This window comes from Typopeltis vanoorti, chromosome 10 (assembly GCF_054136105.1).
Source record: "Typopeltis vanoorti isolate ZY-2024b chromosome 10, IOZ_Tvanoo_1.0, whole genome shotgun sequence".
Classification (NCBI taxonomy): domain Eukaryota; kingdom Metazoa; phylum Arthropoda; class Arachnida; order Uropygi; family Thelyphonidae; genus Typopeltis; species Typopeltis vanoorti.
The window spans coordinates 81100942-81122514 of record NC_143558.1 but is presented as its reverse complement, the minus strand read 5'-3'; the positions used below and the strand labels follow the sequence as shown (position 1 = coordinate 81122514).

The 21573-nt window shown below is 37.2% G+C and overlaps 1 protein-coding gene across 1 annotated transcript in view; it reads right to left on the bottom strand.

The window, feature by feature from the left end:
- The window catches only part of LOC150102538 (RNA polymerase II-associated protein 1), a 754864-nt gene that overhangs the window by 83193 nt on the left and 650098 nt on the right, over positions 1-21573 (bottom strand). The window contains exon 31 of the mRNA XM_090399226.1: positions 8907-8991. Within this exon, the coding sequence (XP_090255352.1) occupies positions 8907-8991 (85 nt within the window). The remainder of the gene's footprint in view (positions 1-8906; positions 8992-21573) is intronic.

Sequence of the window (21573 nt, the reverse complement as noted above, 5' to 3'; positions counted from 1 at the left end):
CAAAAAGTCAGCTACTGGAACAAATCCTAAAATGCACCCCAACTCAATATCACCAGAGTTCAAGATCAGTAATATCAACATAAGAAGCCTGAATGGCAAAGAAATGGAGCTAGCTGAGGAATTGGATAAGTACCAGATTGACTTATGTTGATCTGGTATTTACCCTCCTATTATTAGGGGGTGACTGAAACAAAAAAGACAAAAACTGGTGTGATCCTTCTGAGCAATAAATACAAAATGTTATATTCAAGCAATGACAATCAAGAAAAAGAAGAAGTGGCCATGGTATTCAACACTAAATACGAGGCTAATCTTCTTGAATGGCAGGCAAGTTCAAATAGAGTAATGTGGGCAAATATCAGAATGGGGAAATGGACAATGAGATTTATTTGTGCCTATAGTTCCACAGAAGGTCTGCTAAGGTAGAAGGGGAGGAATTTTTCATGCTTTAGAGAAAGCAGCTGACACAATGAAAAATGAAAAATTGGTCCTTGTTGGGGATCTAAATAGCAGAGTAGGAAATGATTGTCAGACATACAAAAATATATTGGAAAAATTGGAGAAAAGAGCAAAGCTAATGATAATGGCAGATACTTGTTGAATTTCTGCTCGGGATATGGATTGGGTATTACTAACACCATGTTCCAACATAAAAATGTGCACAAATTCACATGGAGAGAGGAGGCAAGGAATAAGAAAAGTCTCATTGACTATATTATTGTTGATAGTGATGTTTTCTCTCTGGTGCAGGACACTACAGTGTACAGAGGATTTGAAATTGGAAGTGATCACTATTTAGTCTTGAGCAGGAGAAAATTAAATTTCACATTGAAAAGAAGAACATGTAAGGGATTTAAAGAAAGTTTTAAAGTGAATAAAAGTTGAGCATCTCTCCGATGTGAACTGTAGACTAAAATACACAGACTTTATTCAAGAAAAAAATGAAAGAGTTTGAGAACAGGAACCAAACCTTAGAGGTTGTGACAAATTCTGAAGAAAACATTGATTGATTCAACTAGAGAGGCATGTAGTTGGTTGTCTGCAAGGATAGAAAAATTAGAACTACATGTTGGACACAGGAAGTTAAAGAGGCAGTGTAGAAAAACAAGAGAGCATATCAAAAGTTCCTGGCAAATAAATCAGCTTGTACTCTTAGAGAATACAGAGACAAATGTAAGAAAGCGAAACACTGTGTAAAACTAGCTAAACAAAAGTCATGAGAAGACTTGGTAAGAACACAGAAAATAAATATCAAGAAGGTGGCAAGATATTCTGGAGGTTTGAAGAACATCAGAAATGGAGGAAAGAGTGCTATAAAAGGAATTAGAGATGATACAGTGATGCGAAAACTGGAGAGAAAGATATCCTTGAAGTATGAACTAATTACTTCGAAAAATTGCTAAATGAAACTAGCAGTGATGATGAAAGCACATCGATAAAATACACTGACCAGGCATGCATTCTGGAATAAATATCCATACATGAAGTAGAAAAAGCCATCAAAAGTCTGAAATGTGGAAAGGCAGCTGGAGTAGATGATATTCGACCAGAAATACTCAAGTATTGAGGTATAAAAGTTTTACAGGGGCTGCACTGCATAGTTCAGAGGGCCTGGACAGAGGGACAAATTTTAGATGATTGGAGTAGAGCTCTCATAGTACCTCTATATAAAAAAGGAAATAAAACTGAATGTGAGAATTACAGAGGTATTTCTCTACTGAGTGTTCCTGGTAAGATTTATGCCAGTATACTTGAGAAATGGTTGAGAAAGATTGGGGAAGAGAAGCTTGGCAAAGAACAAGCTGGATTCAGGCCAAATAATGACTGTCAGGATCAGATTTTCAATTTGTGACAAATAGTTGAGAAATCGTGGGAATACAACAAGAATCTGTATTTAAGTTTTGTAGATCTGGAGAAGGCATATGACAAGGTGTCAAGAGAAAACCTATTCAAAACGCTACAGTTATATGGTGTCGATGGGACATTATATCAAGCAATACTTAGTTTTTATTTGAGTTGTAAGTCAGCAGTTAGAATTGAAGGAAGTACAGGAAGATGATTTAACATTAAATCTGGTGTCAGACAAGGATGTACATTATCCCCTCTGTTATTCATTATCTATATGGATCACATTATGAAGGAAAGTGGTATTAAACTTGATATCAAAATTGGAGATGTTAATCTCAGTTCTTTACTTTGCATAGATGATGTTATACTTTTAAATAAATCCAGTACAAGTCTGCAAGTTTCCGTAAGCACATTGAATACCAGTTGTAATAGATTTGGTGTGAAAATCAGCAATAACAAGACAAAGACAATGAAAATTGGCAGAAATATTCAAAAAATCAACTGTGTTGTGAATGGAGAACCTATACAACAAATAAAATATTACAGCTACTTTGGCAATTTTTAGTGCCGAAATATGCTCTTGAGGGTAAATTAAATATGGAAATAGACTAAAGAATCAACAACGTTGGTATGGTAGGAAGTCAACTGAATAAATTTAAATGGAATAAGAAAGAAATTAGTTAAAACACTAAATTAGCTGCATACAAGACAGTGTTCAAAGTAATTTTAAATTTTCGATCTGTGAGCTGGGTTAGACGTAAAACACTTGACCAAAGATTAGGGGGGGGGGTGAACAGATGGCACCAATGGCAACATCATATTAAAAACGAGGATATTAGGAAAGAGCTTCACATTGTTAGCATCCAGGAATGTGTTAGCAGAGCTAATCTCAGTTGGTATAGTCACTTAAACAGAATCGGAGAGGACAGATTAGCAAAACAAGTGTTCTCTGCCAGGTTGACAGGAAAAAGACCCAGAGGAAGGCCAAGATATAGGTTGATTGATATGGTAAAAAGTGCCTTAGAAGATAGAAATATAAGATCTTACAATGTTGGAGCCTTGACAGGTAACAGATTGATTTGGAGGAAAATTGTAGATAGGAAGTTAGTAATGATCTAAATTTTTCATGTAGTACTATCATATCCTGTACACCCCCTTGAGGATAAATGTCAGGAATCTGATGATGATCATAAAGATAAGGAGGGCGACCAAAAGATGACAGCCTGGAAAGAAGAAGACTGAATTGCCTTAGAAATATCAAGAGCACTGACATGATAATTTCGAAATATTTCCGTGGCTTGTGTCCATAAAGTGGATAAGTTAGTAAGGTCTGGTGTAGAATGAGCACTACATAATCCATATCGGTAATCACTGATTAACTGCTGGGTATCTAATTAGTGAAGAAGCTGGTTGTTGAGGATTTTTTATCACTTTTAAGAGTACTGATGCGAGAACAAATGAAAGAAGAATTTCATGGTCAACTTTTATCTTCCTTCTTTAGGAACAGGTTGGATAAAAGCTTGCTTCCACTGTATTGGACAGATATCAGATGAATATGATAGCTTGTACAGGCAATACATGATGTGTGTTAGTTCTGGGGCACAAGCTCTCAGTATAACTTGAGGGACTTATTAGTATCAAGGCAAGTGAGTATTTTTCTGATGTCCTGCCGAAAGATCAGATGAAACAAACCGTGGGTAGCTTGTGGAATAGTGGTGGGGTGTGTGTGCTTAAGTTATCTAAACAATTTGGAGGAAAAGACTAATGTTGTTTCATTAAGATTAGAGTGAGGCAAAAACAAAGAGAAGAAGTTCTGTCCAAGTAACTTCTGGCAGTAGAACAAGATACAGTGCCTTTTGAGCAGGAAGGAAGACTTTTTGCTTTTGGCTCTTACAAAGTCTTCTCCATTTTCTTTGGTAGTTATTGAGGGTTGTTGTGTAAGCTGAGCAAGAAGTTAGAATGTTTAGCTTGAGCTACTGAGTAAGCATTTGTCATAGTTTCCTTTGGACTGCTTTGCACATATGTTGGAAAAACAAAGCTTGGAGATTTTGAGTGGAATGGAAAAGAAAGATACTCATTCCAGCAAGAATAATTTCAGTTATTAGATCATAACAAGTGTTTGGATCTGAAAATCAGAAACAATAATCAGATCATGGAAAAGAGGCTCAGAAATCCAAAAGCCATCCCAAATGGTACCACTATTGTGCCACAGGATAAGAGACTGAAACTGACTGAGAGAAGCATGACCTTTAGAAAAAGAAGCACAGACAAGATTATGATCCGAGTTACAAAGTGGAAAACCGATATCAGTGGTATGATTGGAGTAAGAGATGGTTAGAGAAAGGTCCAAGGTATTGGGTCATGAGGAATGGTTAGAATCTACGCATAAAAGTGACTAAATTATGCAACTGTGTCAATGATATGAACATGTGTAATCATGGCGTGATTATGGAGTTCTGGTAGGAAAGTAGGTGGGTTAACAACTTGTTTTAGATCACTACTGACAGCAAATAATTCAGTTTGGCTTCCACTTTAGTCTGTGAAGTTAGAGAATGGGGTTGAAATTGTGGACATTGAAATTCCAAATTAAGATTATCTAACTGTTTGAGTAATTAGCCTGTATATGATAATTTTTCAGAGAAAGATAATCAAAAAGGTCAGTATATTCATCAGAATTAGGAGAGTGGTACAGACAACAAGATGAAGGGATGGAAATCTTGAACCTAAGATGAACTTGGAATTTCTTTTATTTCCTTGATTTAAATGAAGTCAAGTGGCATCACAGGTCACACCTCCATTAAAGTTAATCTGCCAAAGGAAGAAATTAAAAACAGTAGGATAGTTGATTCTCGTAGACATTCCAAATTAAGATTATCTAACTGTTTGAGTAATTAGCCTGTATATGATAATTTTTCAGAGAAAGATAATCAAAAAGGTCAGTATATTCATCAGAATTAGGAGAGTGGTACAGACAACAAGATGAAGGGATGGAAATCTTGAACCTAAGATGAACTTGGAATTTCTTTTATTTCCTTGATTTAAATGAAGTCAAGTGGCATCACAGGTCACACCTCCATTAAAGTTAATCTGCCAAAGGAAGAAATTAAAAACAGTAGGATAGTTGATTCTCGTAGACAGGCTTATACATTGGTTATGCATTTCTAAATCACTTAGGGAATTGAACAACGTAGATCCGAATATAAATTAAATTATATTTTAATAAACATTTCCGATATTTCGGCAACGTCACGTTGCCATTTTCAAAAGGAACTTACAAAAAGGCACGTGCATGCAGGCACTACAACACAGTAACTGAAAATGAAGATATGAAGCTATCGTTCTTCTAGAAGTCCTGATGGTGCCCTCTAGCAGGCTAAGTAGGTGTTCTTGGCCGTTGGGCTGAAGGTCTGTTGATGTATGCCTCCCAAATTTGGGGCAGTTGCATACAACCAAATTTGTTGAGGTTTAGAGAGTTTCTTAGGGCTGAGGCTAATTCCATAAATAGTCTTTCGAATTTGTATTTGCTACGGTGTATTACTGTAGTTTTCTTCTACCGTATTCTGTGGCGTGTATCCAGAGCATGGTCTGCAAGACCAGAATGGCTGTACTTGTGAAACCGGATGTAGTCCTTATGTTCAGAAATTCTGATATTCGCTGTCCTGCCTGTTTGGCCAAAGTATGACAGTTTACACTGCAAGGGACCTGGTATACACCAGGTAGGTCTAGGGGAAGTGGTTGGTCTTTGGTGGAGTGGATAAGGGATGCCAATTTTCTGTAAGGCCTGTAACAGGAGGTGAGGTCATGTTTTTTTAAAATTTTGGCAATTTTTTCCGAGGTGCCTCGGATGTAGGGAATGGTGATGGATTTAGAGTAATCTTTGTTGTGGGGGGGAGGAGGGGAAGGGGGCTGTGGTTTGTAGGTTTTAATAATTTTTAGATTTTTTTTTTTTTTGGGGGGGTAGCCATTGGCTGAGCAAGTGTTGAGGATGCGATTTAGTTCAGTGTTTAGGGCCATGTCGTTAGAACAGATTAGCTCCACCGCTCCACCAAAGACCAACCACTTCTCCTAGACCTACCTGGTGTATACCAGGTCCCTTGCAGTGTAAACTGTCATACTTTGGCCAAACAGGCAGGACAGTGAATATCAGAATTTCTGAACATAAGGACTACATTCGGTTTCACAAGTACAGTCATTCTGGTCTTGCAGACCATGCTCTGGATACACGCCACAGAATACGGTGGAAGAAAGCTACAGTAATACACCATAGCAAATACAAATTCGAAAGACTATTTATGGAATCAGCCTCAGCCCTAAGAAACTCTCTAAACCTCAACAAATTTGGTTGTACAACTGCCCCAAATTTGGGAGGCATACATCAACAGACCTTCAGCCCAACGGCCAAGAACACCTTAGTCCGCTAGAGGGCACCATTAGGACTTCTAGGAGAACGATAGCTTCATATCTTCATTCTCAGTTACTGCGTTGTAGTGCCTGCATGCACGTGCCTTTTTGTAAGTTCCTTTTGAAAATGGCAACGTGACGTTGCCGAAATACTGGAAATATTTATTAAAGTATAATTTAATTTATATTCGGATCTACGTTGTTCAATTCCCTAAGTGATTTAGAAAAGTAGGATAGTTATATAATAAAAAGAACAGAATGCTGTTCATGTTTTTATCTCCATAAAAAATCACAATGTTGTTTGTATATCTGATCCACTTTGACTGTTGGGGGGGGGGGAGGGGTTAAAGGATAATCGTTTGTTAACTCTTTTCCCTTTACATACTACCACTACCATTCAAGCCAAATTAAATTATACAGCTGAAATCTGAATACATTAAGCACAAATGGAAGAATGATTTCTAAAATGACACATGTTTGCATGTAAAAATGAAAAAAAAAAAAAATTAATATTTAAATATCATGACTATACCAATGTTGGTAGAGAGGTGCTGTTATTAATATAAGAAAACAGAGAACATTTATCTATATGGATCTTAGATATAGAATAAATCATTTATTATATACATGTATTCACAAGAAAATAATAATTTTATTACTCTAAATATTACTGCTCAGCATGGAGTGAAAATTGATCACAATATCCTATGGTCCAATACTTGTCGCCTTTTACATCAGTGCAGGTTTAGGTTTGAGTGGTTATTTAAAGAGAGTGCTGAAGCACTTATGCGCTTCCCAAATTTAAATCAGTATGACTGTCTCTCTATTGCCAAGATTTGGGAGAGAGTCTCAGCCTCATAAATGGCAAGTGATAATGTTTCTCCCCCCCCCCCCCCACATTTTAATTATTTCATTATTATTTTTTAAAATTTAACATAATGCTATGTCATTTCATTATGTAGTTAAATTTAATTTTATTTCAAATCACTTAATTTTAAATTTTGACCTTAATTGTAATCTTATTTCATAGTAACTGCCCACTACGGTGGCATCTGGCATGTGGCTCAGCTCTGTATATAGGATTAACATTCTTTGTTGTAGATTCACCTTCCTGGGGGAAGAGGGAATTGACTTGCTGTGGGACCTTTTCATGGAAGTCTGCCAACAGGAAAATATACCCAAGAAATGGAGGAAAAGTACTCTTGTCCCCCATCTACAAGGGTAAAGGGGATGCACAAGACTATAAGAATTACAGAGGAATAAAGTTGATGTCCCACACAATGAAAATCCTAGAAAGGTTCTTGATGGAAGACTGAGGAAGGAGGTGGCGATTGCAAAGGAGTAATTTGGCTTCATGCCTGGTCGATCGGCCACAGATGCTATTTTTGGGGTACGACAGATGATGGAAAAGTTTTGAGAGAAGCAACAGGAGCTACATCTGGTATTTATTGATCTGGAGAAAGCATATAATAGAGTGCCAAGGCAAGAAGTCTGGAGGTGTCTGAGGGAGAAGAAGGTACTGGAGAAATATATCAGGTAGGTGCAAGAGATGTACAGAAATGTGAAGACAAGTGTTTGAACCTGCCTAGGAGTGACAGAAAGTTTTCCAGTGACAGCTGGCTTGCATCAATTAAGTCCGTTCCTGTTTATTATTGTGATGGAGGAAGTGAGAGGAGATGCACCTTGGACTATGTTGTATGCAGATGACATCGTGCTGTGTGCAGAATCAAGAGAAGAAGTGGCAGCCAAACTGGAAAGTTGGAAGAAAGTACTGGGAGAGGTATGAGACTGAGCAGAAGTAAGACCGAGTATATGTGTTGCAAAGTGGATGGCAGCCAGGAGACAGATCTGGAGCTGGAAGGAAATGTCATCAGGAAGGTCAGTGACTTTAGATATTTAGGTTCAACAATGAAAGAGGATGGTGAGGCTGAGAAGGAAGTGGGATGCAGGATACAAGCAGGATGGAGAAACTGGAGAGAGAGAGATGGCTGGAGTGCTATGTGATAAGAGGGTGCCGATCAATCCAAAAGGCAAAATTTACAGGACAGTAGTGAGACCAGCTATGACGTATGCTTTGGAAACTGTGGCCCTGAGGAAAATAACATCAGCAGGATGGAGGTATCGGAGATGAGAATGCTTAGGTGGATGTGCGGTGTGACCAGAAAGGATCATCTGAGAAATGATTACGTAAGGGGAAGGGTGAAAGTCATGAACTTAGGAGTGAAGATACAGGAGGCAAGGTTGAGATGGTTTGGTCATGTGATGAGGAGGGAGGAAGAGTATGTGGGAAGAAAGGTCATGCAGATGGATGTGCAGGGGAAGAGGAAGTGCGGACGGCCAAAGAAGAGATGGTGGAGGAGGACTTGAGGATGAAGAACTTGGATGTGGCTACAGCCCAAGACAGGAAGTTGTGGAGGAGATTCACCACAAACAGTGACCCTACTTAAGTGGGAAAAGCTGCAGAAGAAGAAGAAGTTTTACTTCACCTTGTGATTATGCTGATACACTGATTATGACCAGTTAGTTTCTGGTTGAAATATTTGATGTAATAAAATTACTATATTCTTGTGAACATGTGCATAAAAATGTTATAATGGCACAAGTTCCATTAAAAATTCCTAGAAGAAATGATACAATGAAATTTCAGTTATTCTTACCATTTATGATTGCACTCTGATAAAGCAAAAGAATTTCGACATCATTCTCAAAAGGGAAAAGAAATTCTTCCACAGGAAGAACAAGCTGAAATAAAAAAAAATAAAAAAAAGGAAACAAGGCATATCAACAGCTATTGTTAAGCAAATCATTTCAATAGTTTATTGTTTTCACTAATATCTCACTAAGAGAGAAGCATGATGAATGACAAAACAAAATTTTTCTAGAATTTTGGCCAACTCTGTGTCATAGGTGCTTGAGAGTTTAATTATTGCTATACTATACCATACCACAAGGACTACACTTTCTTAAGAAGTGTCCCCTACCCCCAATACTTCCTCCATAAGCGAGCAGCTATCTTGATGGTCATATTCAAAAGCATTGGTTATAATCAGCAGATAAGTGGTTACCAAGTAATGTAATGCCAAGTCACACATTGTTAACTTAGGCTGGGTTGCTTGCACCCAAAGCAGATAAAGGCTAGTATATTATGTTTGCATGTGTTCTTATGGCCAGCTTGTCTTTTCTGTGAGAAAAAAAACCCATACAACTTTTAAATGACAGACAAGTAAAGGATATGAAGAAGTTAGATAGTTTGTGGTCTAAATTAAGGTTTTATGCTTGGAAATTCAACTGGATAAGAAAATTTTATGTTTTTTAAACAAATTGAAGGTAATAAATATTTACAGGTTCTGCTCCTATCAAAGCATCTCTCCAAACATTAAATAAAAAAAAATGAGTGCAATTAAAAAGCAACAACAGCGAAATAGTCTATTCCAGGTTTTACAGAACCAATATCAATACTTCTAACATTAATGATATAAACTATGTAATTTATCAATATCTAATGTTTTATTGTTAACATGATAGTATATCGGGGGGGGGGGGGGGGGGAAACAATCACCATTAACATTAGGTAAATATGCATGAATTCTGCTATGCGGATGACATAGTGTTAGCCACCAGAAAGAGAGAACTAAGACAGACGGAGAAAACTCTTACAATGAATACGCATTAGGCATGAATGCAATATGCAGGTTATATAGAGGATTCTCAAAATTAAATTTTTTTTTAGCCTTTTTCACACCAAACTAAGCTGCTAACCACATTACTAGAATCTCAAGATTGCAATTTGATAGAAACTATACCATCGAAGTTAAAAGAGAAGCCAGAGACTTGAAGGTAAAACTACAAGACGAATAAGAATATGCAAGACCCTTCAGCAATGAGGAAATCAACAATGCACTAGCTGATACAAATAATGGAAAGGCCCTGAGGTTTTATGGAGTTCACCCAGAATTTCTTATTCATGCTGGAAAAAATACCAAAAAAATAGTTCGTCCGTTTCTTCTCAGAAATAATGAACACTGGTGTGTTGCCGAAGGAATTTAAGAGAGCTAAGATCATAGCCCTTCCCAAACCAGGAAAATCAACTGACAACCCACAAAACTCTCACCCAATCACACTACTAAGCTGTGCATATAAACTAGTGGAAAGACTGCTGTACAACTGCATAAGTAACATCATCCTTGAACACGTTCCGATAGAACAGGCAGGCTTTAGGCCCAATCATAGTTGTGACCAGGTTCTGGCGCTGACATCATACCCTGAAGCAGGCCTTCAACGAAATCAAAAAACTTGAATAGTTTTCCTTGATTTAACTGCAGCATACGATAATGTCTGGAGAGAGAGAGGGCATGCTGTATAAACTAATGAAACACTACCGTGCTGAAGAACAATATAGCTTGTTAATAATATGTTCAGCAATAGACATTTCAGTGTTGTCCTTGGATAAAACATTAGTAATTAGAAGAAACTCAACAATGGCCTATCACAAGGCTCAATCCTGGCCCCTATCTTATTTAACCTATACACAACTGACCTGCCAGATACAGTATCTAGAAAATTCTGCTATGTGGATGACATAGTGACCACCAGAAATAGAGAACTAAGACAGATGGAGAAAACTTTTACAAATGACCTATTTAAAAAAAAAAAAGATTGCAACCAAGCCAAAGTAAAACTGAAGTGTCAACATTCCATCTCAGCAATAAACTGGCACATGACGAGCTGAACATCCGATTTGGAAATTCAGTTCTACACCATAACAAATATCCTAAATACCTAGGAGTTACACTTGATCGCATTTTTTACACTTGACCTTATTATTTGAATTACACTTGACCTTATCATATAAGAAAAAAGCTGAAAACACAGCTGGAAAAATAAGAACTAGAAACATCATCATCCAGAAATTATGTGGCACTTCTTAGGATGCAGCAGCAACCACATTATGAACATCTGCACTCGAATTGGTTTTTTTCAGTGGCAGAGTACTGCACTCCAGTTTGGCTCAACAGCTGCCATACCAAACTAATTGACCATCAGCTTAACACCACAATGTGACTTATCACTGGAACTATAAAAACAACTCCTGTTCACTGGCTCCCAATGCTGAATAACTTAATACCACCAAACCTATGAAGACACGATGCTCTACTATGAGAATATGATAAAATACTCAATACTGAATTGCCTACACACAATGACATACTAGAGCTACAGCTCAACAGACTGAAATCAAGAAAGCCCCCTCTCAGTGAAGTTTAACACCTGAGAACAACCAACTACAATACCAAAGAACAATGGAAACGAATGTGGAGCATAAATACCAATGTCCAACTCGAAACTTGGTTTGATAGGCATTGTCTCAACATCCCGGGTATGGAACTGAGCCAAAAGACATGGATTAACTGAACAGGATTCACACTGGACATGGAAGATGTGCAAGCTGGGATACAAGTGGGGAAAAATTCCTTCACCGGAATGTGACTGCAGGCACCTGAATCAATCAATCCACCACATTTCTACTGGCACCCGAGTACAGTCTTTATGCATACACAGGTCAAAGAAACGACTTCCTGGAGGTGACAATGCCTGTTATAAACTGGATCAGACAACTTGATCTTAACTTATAAGTGTTTTGTTTATTGAAAGCATAAGCGTATTTGTTTTATTCTCACTGTTTGTCACTTACTTTTTACATATTTATTTTGACTTGTGTTACCTTTACCTTTATAACTGCATGTAGATTGCCATACACTAAATAAATGAAAGATAATTTTTTTTTTTTTTTTTTTTATCCAGCACACAAGCAAGCCAATCTTTGGCATAAATCAGCAGGCCTCCCCCCCCCCCCCGTTTTTTTTTTTTTTTTAAACCCAACAATTAAGGAAAATCAACTGTTGAATACATACAATAGCACAAAATAATAATGTTCTAATTCAGTATTACGAACAGGAGATGGCAGCAGCCTTCTTCCATACTTTTGTTACATATTAGTAGAACAAACAATGGTGGTTAAAGACAATTCTTCACTGATGATGAAGGGAGAAACCAGGTATTATTATTATTATTTGTCACCTCCAGGGAGTCCAAAGACTCATTGAGGAGGACATCTACTCTACATCTCTGCTTCCACCACTCACAATCCACCAATTGACCATAACAACACCAACGCCATCTACTGACCGCCACCACTAGTATTTCCACAGACAATCACAAACATCCATGCCCATGGTGGAATGCAAACCTGCAGCATCTTGACTGGAGAGTGGACATGCTAACCACTCGGCCAGCCAGGCTGTGCAAAAAACCTGTTATCCAAAAATTAGGACAAAAAAAAGAAGCTGCCTACTCCACTTGAAGGAATAAATAAAACAAATTTTTAATATCTTTTTATAACCCTATCACAAAATAGATATAAACCCAAAGATAGAAAAACCATACAATGACAGCAGACCAATGAAGCCTCAAGTGATCAAAATAACCAGGATTATAGAGGAATCATAATGTTACGGTATATCCATTGAGAAATGGATAACTTATCAAAGATATCTGTATTTTTACATTCTTCTAAACCACCATGTCCTACAGCTTAAAAACTAGTAGTCTATAACAGTGGTGGCCAGTGAAAATTTTAAGTGGGGTGCTGCACATACAAAAAAAATAAAAACAAAGAAAAAAAAACTTTTTTTTCCTAATCAGTAATGAATTTATTAATAAATAAATTTATATATTAAAAATTGCTTTATTAAAAATATTTCATCCTCACCATGAACAAACGCCAATATTAAAAGTTTCGTATCAATAGCAATGACAAGTGCAAACGAATATCGGCATTAGATCGCAGTGCATTTGTTTTGTGTAATGATAATTGAAAAAATATAATTCTTTTCATATTTTCAACAGTGACACTCATCATAATTCAGCCTTGTATCTATAATAAATAATTATATGTTATTTTAACAAAATAAAATAAGTTTTACAAAAAATAATTTACCATGCACACGCACCAATAATAAACGTTTCATATCTTACAGAAATAAGGCACGTAAGCATACTAAAAATACACTGCCGTTTGAGCAGTTACAGTTGGGAATGACATAACGTGCAATGACAAGGACAAATGAATATCGGCGCTAGATCGCAGTGCATTTGTTTCATAATCTAAAGCATTAATCGAACAATTCCAATTATTAACTATTCAATCAATGTCCAAACATAAGCTGTAACCTTTAACATATTGTACTGCATTTATATAATGTTGTAAGCATTGTTATTATTTATAAACACAAACAAAATTTAATTTTTTCATTTTTTCCTTGGGGTGCTGCAGTGTCGCAGTACTGTACTTATGTACGCGCCGCCACTGGTCTATAAACTCAACTGTTCTTACAGTATATTCTACATGGTGCACATGGATTGCTTTGTGGAGATCTACATGTTAGAACATATGAAAGATGTCAAAAAACAAATCTAAATCTAGCACTCTAATAACATGTGAAATTCATCAGATTATCAAGTACTCTAGGAACAAAAAACTAAAATAGCCTACACTGCCTACAAGAGGAGTTGCACCAGCAAATTCAAGGAAGCATCCAAAATGCTACACATCCAGTGATTTATATATAAAAAAAAAAAAAAAAAACTTACTTTGCATCAAATCTGGTCATTTGTTATAAAACATGTCAACCATGAAGACCTAGGATATGATGGATGCAATTTATATTTGAAAACATAAGCGTCTGTTGCTTAGCAGTTCTGTGGGGAGCTTCCGGTATTCAAGGAAGCATCCAAAATGCTACACATCCAGTGATTTATATAAAAAAAAAAAAAAAAAAAAAAAAACTTACTTTGCATCAAATCTGGTCATTTGTTATAAAACATCTCAACCATGAAGACCTAGGATATGATGGATGCAATTTATATTTGAAAACATAAGCGTCTGTTGCTTAGCAGTTCTGTGGGGAGCTTCCGGTATTAAGACCACATTTTAAAGTAAATAATGAGTTTAATAAAAATAAACAATATATATCCCTATAAGTTTCACAAGTCGCCAGACTTACATTGTCAGAGGTACTAGCAGAAATTTATACACAACAAAAGACTAGAAACAATATATTACACATACTAGGTGTTATGATAACTTCACAACTGGTACACATGCAAATGAGTAACCAGAATAAAAGCATTAAATTCAATACTGTATGTGTTGGAACACTGCTAGAATTGGAACACAGTTGTTGCTGTCACATTTGTGAATTGTGCTACATTTTTTCCTCAGTAACACCAGTGTTCTTAGTGGTGCTGCTTTTGGAGTTCTGTTGTTATATATGGTGTTATTTTTGGGTTACCGAGAAGGCGAGGTCAGAGTTGGACACACCTGCAGCGGAAGAGAATATAAGTTTTCGCTATTCAGTATAGTTAAATATAGTGTTTATATATATATATATAAATATTCAGCGTTTATATATACAGTAAAATCGCTTTTTTACACTTTCCAGGGGACTGATGGAAAAAAGTGTAAATAGCAGGAAATGTAAAAAAAAAAAACATTAAAAAAAGGCTAAAAGATGACTTACTGCTGGTATGTGAGTCTACATGTTAGATTACAAAATTTAATAACTGAAAATAAATGAATTTACAATTACTCACATTTATCTATTTAAAAAAATCTTTAATTGTTGATTGTTTTTGCTTTTTCTACACTTTTATAAGTTCCACCTGCTTCTCCACAGCGTATAAGGGGCATTAAATGCCCCATTGTCTCCTGATGCACTTGCAATATACTGCCTCAAAACAGAGATAGCTTCCATTGCTTCTTTACTAGTAGGGACGGTAGGTTCTTGATTACAGTCTTCTTCAACCAATTCTTTCTCTTCTTCACCAAGGTGGTTGGAAAGGATGTCTTCTACACTTGGTACCATTGGTGTGATTGCACCAGCATCAACTTAGTCTTGAAATGAGGAAGCCTCATCCATCACATACCAGTTGTTGGGCTCTGACATATCTTCTTCCTCCTGTAGTTGTTTCTCCTCCTCTTCCACAAACGTAACTCCTGCCTTCCGGAAACAGTTGGATATGGTTTCAGTAGTAACATGCAACCATGCTTTGGCCACATAATTCATGACATCAAGGATTGATATAGTGATTTGTTTTGGGTCCATACCATTATCATGCAAAAAAACACAGCTTTTTCAACAAGCATTTTTCTATATTTCCATTTAGATGCATGGATGATGCCCAGATCTAATGGCTGAAGCTCACTTGTACAATTAGGGGGAAAGAACACTAATCTAATGTTTCTGAGCTGCAGAGCTTCAGGGTGTGCAGGACATTTGTCTAGCAGTAGTAGTAGTTCTAGTAGCAAGGCTTATACATTGGTCATACATAACTGGTAATTAGCTTACGGAATTAACAACGCGTATGAAGGATATTAATTAAAGGCAACTTTAATGAATAACTTCTATATTTCGACAACGTCACGTTGTCATCTTCAGGAACATAAAAATATGGTATGTGCACGCAGGCACTAACAAAAGCAAATGAGGAAGAAAGCAAGAAACTAATATTGTTCCTAAAGTCAAAATTAGCCCACCAGAGGGCACCATTAGGACTTTAGGAACAATATTAGTTTCTTGCCTTCTTCCTCATTTGCTTTTGTTAGCGCCTGCGTGCACATACCATATTTTTATGTTCCTGAAGATGGCAACATGACGTTGCCGAAATATAGAAGTTATTCATTAAAGTTGCCTTTAATTAATATCCTTCATATGCGTTGTTAATTCTGTAAGCTAATTACCAGTTAAGTAGTAGTATTTGGCAGTGATTTGTCCCCTTTTTAGCATCCAGAGCATGCATGGTGGATGTGAAGATGCTGCTGGTCATCCATGCTGTGCCGTTGGCATCATACTTAGTAGGCAGATTTTTCACATTCTTAAAACACCTTGGCTTTTTTAAATTTACCAATCACCAGTGAAGGTAATTTTTCTGATCAATCAGCATTGACCATGAACAAAACAGTTACCCTCTGCTTGCCGAGTTTTCCACCATGACACTTCTCCTTTAAAACACAATGTTTTACTTGGCAGAATGTTATAAAAGAGCCCAGTTTCATCAACACTGAAAATATTTTTTGGTTCGTAGTCCTGAATAATAGTCTTTAGTTCATGTTTACACTGGTTTACAGTAGACACTATTACTTTCTCCACACACTTGATTATACACAATATTGTGACAAGTCTTGAAACAATCAATCCATCTATTTGATGCAGTAAAACCATTAATCCCCAACTTTGCAGCAAATTCAAGGGCTTTCGCTCGGAGTATAGTACCATCGACTGGAATACCCGACACTCTCGTAGAAACAAACAACACTGCCACAAGTTTATCCAATTCATCGTATGTCGATGTCCAGATATATTTTCGTTTTTTTAACACAGCTCCAGATTGCCTTGCATTGAGTTCAATGCTTGACCTGTTTTTTAGTATCGTGTTCAATGTGGACACGGAGAGTCCAAGATCTTTTGCTAAATGCACACGTATTCCGGCATGCCAATCTACGCATCGCATAATTGCCATCTTTTCTTCTACCGAAATACATTTTCTGTTTTCTGTCTTTTTTCTCCATATTACTAACATGGATAATCCACCACCGAAAGTTGAAAGCAACTTTTACACGCTAAATTACGTAGCAGAAATTCTGCAATATCAATTCGTACTGTGATTGAAAAATCACAGTATCGCTCATCACTGTGATGGTGGAAACGAAACTACAGCCGAAAGCAACGCCATCTGGGAACAGAAATGCACAGATTTCTGCAGAAATCGATTTGAATGAGAGGAAATCGATTTGAAAAATCAGTATTGCCACTCGAGAAAAAAATACAAATCACAGAAAATAACATCCACATCAAGTTGTTAATGGCGGGAAAACAATATATCATAAAAATAGGCCTTAAGATGGGACCAACGGAAAATGACGTAAATGGCAGGAAAACATAAATTGCAGGAACATAAAAACGGGGTTTTACTGTATACATATATATATATAATAGAGAGAGAGATAATATAGTGTTTATATATATTTAGTGTTTAGTTTAGTAGTTCCTCAGCAGTAAGTGAATGATCACAGCAGCTCCAATTACAAATGGCATGTCACCAAGCCCTCCGCCATTTAAGGACTTATTTTGCGTAATATAATAAAGGATTTTGTGGCATGCAGTGCTTGCTGTATGTATGTGTCCCGGGAGTTGGATACGTGACGAGTGAGAGTGCATATATGTGCAAAATGTAAACAAAGGGAGGAATTTAATGAAATAGATATTTTGATAACTGATCTAGTTGTGTCAGAGATGGGAAATGAACGTCGAAAGATGAGTAGCGTGATAGGAGAGAATGGCGAGCGAAATATGAATGAAAAAATAAGAGTCGGGAGTGTGGAAGGATTGAATGATTGAAGTTTTCAGAGATGGTCTTGATTGGGAGAATGAATGGCAAGTAAGAGGGACTAACTTGTAAAGAGAGAGAGAGAGACAGATGAACTGAAAGAGGAGGTGGAATGTCTTGGGAATGAGATGAGAAGTATGAAAGATGAGATTAGGCGAATGGAGGAGATGAATGCAAGGCAAATCAGAATAGGAGTGAGAGAGAGAGAGGTACGGGAATGATAGAAGAGTAGAGAATAGGAGCAGTAGAAGAGAGGGAATGAGAGAGGGAGGGAGGTATGGAAATGATAGAAGGGAGAATGGAAACAGTCAGAGTGAGGAAATGAGAAGAATTCGAGGGAGTGGTGGAACCAGGGGTAGAATGATGCCAGGACAGCAGGTAAGTAGGAGAAACACAGAGAGAAAGGCATGACTTGAGAGGCAATGTAAATCAGGGAGCGAGAGATCTGAGATTCTTGCTTGAGGTTGTACAAAAGAAAACACAGAGAGGAAAGATTGTGTGTGTTGCCCAGGTATGATAGTGATGAGCTGAGCAGTAATAATACTGAAGAGTATAATAGCCAGAATGTGTCAGAAGAGAGGACTGGAATATGTGGATGCTTGGACGGCATTTGAGGACAGAAGGGAACTGAGGTTCTCTTCTGTCCGAAGGCATCTGGAGAGATTGCTGTTTTCTAAACGAGTTGGTGTGTCAATACAGGGGAACTAGAATTCCCAGGGTGGATGGTAGCAGGGGTAGCCTCTTGTGGGAATATGCGCTTGGGAGATGGGGGACGACATCAGGTAACACGAAGTCCAGTGGGGTCTACAGGGGATAATGAAAGGTATAGAAGCAGTGATATTTTTATGCTTTATACTAATTTCAGAAGTATTCGAAATAAAGGAGATGAATTGTGGTGTTGATAGCACCAGCCTGACCAAAGATTACTGCGATCTCGGAGACATGGTTGATGGAAGATGACATAATAACAGGAACTGAAGTATCAGAGTACAGCATTTTTCGGCAGGATAGGAAAGGAAAATGTGGTGGAGTACTGCTTATGGTAAGTAATGACTTATGTCCTCTAAGAGTGGAGGATAAGCAGGGTGTAATCCTAAAAGAAATAGTGCCAGGGCTACCTTGGAAACAAAAATTCAGAGCATAAAGTGCGGCATTTATTATTATAATATTAATTTTAATTATATTATATATTAAATAATATAATAATAGCAGCAAGCTGCTATTTTTTGACCGAAAGCTGGAACTGCATTATAAGTCTCATTATTATAATTCTTATAATTTATTATAATGAATTTAAAAATGTTCATAGTTTTAAAAAAAGTACCAGAGCATCGCCCTGGCCCAACTACATCCCGGAGGATAAGTAATGATTTATGTCATCTAAGAGTGGAAGCTTTGGAAGGCAGTGACACTAATGGTTTTGAAAGCATATGGTGTGAGGTAGAAGTGTCCAAGACAGGATATTTAGTAGGGTGTTGCTACAAACCAAGAGGTACAGAGGATTGGGGGGGGGGCAGGAGATGTTTATGTGAGCTTGGCAAGTGCAAGAAGAATGACTGTTATGGGAGATTTAAACTATAGCAGTATAAGCTGGGAAGAGGAAAATGCATGTAGTAATAAGGGAGTGGAATTTCTAGAATTCTTGAAGGACAGATGTCTTAGCATCAGAAGAGCTGATAATAACTGAGATGATATCTCTCCCACCAGTTGGAGAGTATAACCATGTGGTTATGACTTGGAAGATGAATAGACATGCAGGAATATCAAAGAAAAGGGAACATATGTGGAATTATAAGGCAGGTGATTATAATAGTCTTAGATATCAACTTCGGGCAGTTCCATGGAGGGCAGAATTGGAAAGCCAGGATATCATTAATGCTTGGGAAATTGTGAAGGAATATTTGTCAGCAGCAATAGTATGCTGTATTTCATGAGTGAAGAAGCAGATACAATTTGGTGTAAAGTGGATGACAAACAATATCAAACAGGAACTGCAGTTGAAAAAGAGATTATGGAAGAGATATAAGGAGAGGGGTGGAGAGCAGATGCACGAAGAATATAAGATCCAGATGAGGAGAGTGACTAGTATGGTGAGGAAGGCAAAACTGGAATATAAGAAGAGATTGGCACGAGGATCGAAAGAAAATCCTAGGGGAATTTTTTAGCTATGTGGCCAGTAGGAGGAGAAATGATTGTGGAAGAATGACATTGCAGGATAAAAATGGAAATAGACTGACTAATGCAAAGGACATAGTAGATTGTTCAATGTGCACTTTATTGGAGCATTTCATCCTGGAGAAGAAGGTTTTAATACTAGAGGGATAGGGCAGGTTCAGGGTTTAGAGGTGCAGGGGGGGAGTGTGTTCCAAATACTGAGTACTCTGGATGTCAGTAAAGCTGTGGGACTGGATGGTATTTCACCATGAGTTTTGAGTGAATGTGCTAAAGAATTGACAGCTCCTTTGACCTAGCTTTTCAATGAAAGTCTGGCTACACGAAAGGTTCCCAGGGAATGGAAGGAAGGTAAGATAGTGCCATTGCATAAGGGCAGTAGCAGACTGGAAGTGTCTAATTATAGGCCAGTTTGTGTGTCATTAGTAGTTGTTAAAATCTTGGAGAAATTAGTGAGGGACTGTATAGAGCAGTGATGGCAAACCTTTTTACCCAGGTGTCAAACATCTTTTATTTTTAAATATCGACGTTGTTGATGTGCCATTTGCATACATGCATTATAAATTTAACTACATAATCATAGATGGTGACTTATACATATCATATTAGGCTATTTATTTAATAGGACACCGATATAAAATCTATGAATTCATATTATACAATTAATTTAATAAACTGAAATTACAAACTTACATTACATTTAATGACTTTTCTGATGCTGAGTGCTGGTAGAAAGTTGCTTTATAGAAGGGCTACAGTGTGTACATTTTAATGCTACACAGGCAGCACTCAAATCATTGCTCAATCTATTTCTTCCTTTCGATTTGATATTATTTAAGGCAGAAAATAGAGTTTCACAAGAGTATGTAGAAGATAAAATTGTTAGAAGAGCTTTAGCAAAGATTTTAAGAGCATGAAAGTTTTTGGGAAAACTATTCCCACACGCTTAGAATTTCACAATCTGAATTTTTACACGCGATATCATGCAGATGTTCCCGCTCAAGTTCTTCTAATTCATTTCTAAGAGCAATAAACTTTCTTTTCCAGAAAAGGATTACACTGGTTAATTGTTAACGGCTAATTGCATTTCTAGATCTTTCAAATCCAACTACTCAAAGCCATCTAATTTAAGATCCATGAATTCTGTTTGATCAGGATACTTTATGAATCGGATTGTTTGTTCCAACAAGCGAAAACAGAGACCTGTGGTATACCATTGGTCACTTGCCTTCCTCTTTCATTCTCTCAACCATATATTGTCTGTCCATTAGCCACATAAGCCTGTAAACATATCTTTCCTAGATGGAGGAATTGCCAACTAGAATTCTCTGTGGTAGATGACTTTCAACATCATTGTACTCCTGGAAGCACAAGGTGGCTATTACTATGTTTTATCTCCAGAGTCAGCCTCTGTTTCCTGTACCCTCCTCCATTCACACAAGTGCAGGTGATGGCCTTGCTTGGTCTGCTCGGAGCACTAAATTTAATTAATTAGTGGATCTAGCATGTCTGCCATTCAGGCATACAGCAATAAAGCAGTTTCTGTGGCCAGCTATTGGATAGAACACGGGACTGAAAAGGGTGACAAACACATTAGAAGGCTTCCCAAAAAACTGGCACACAATTCTACATCATGGTTTGTCAGAATCTCTTCTGCATCAACTTTACTAACATCTAATCCAATGCAAACATTACTGGCATATAACA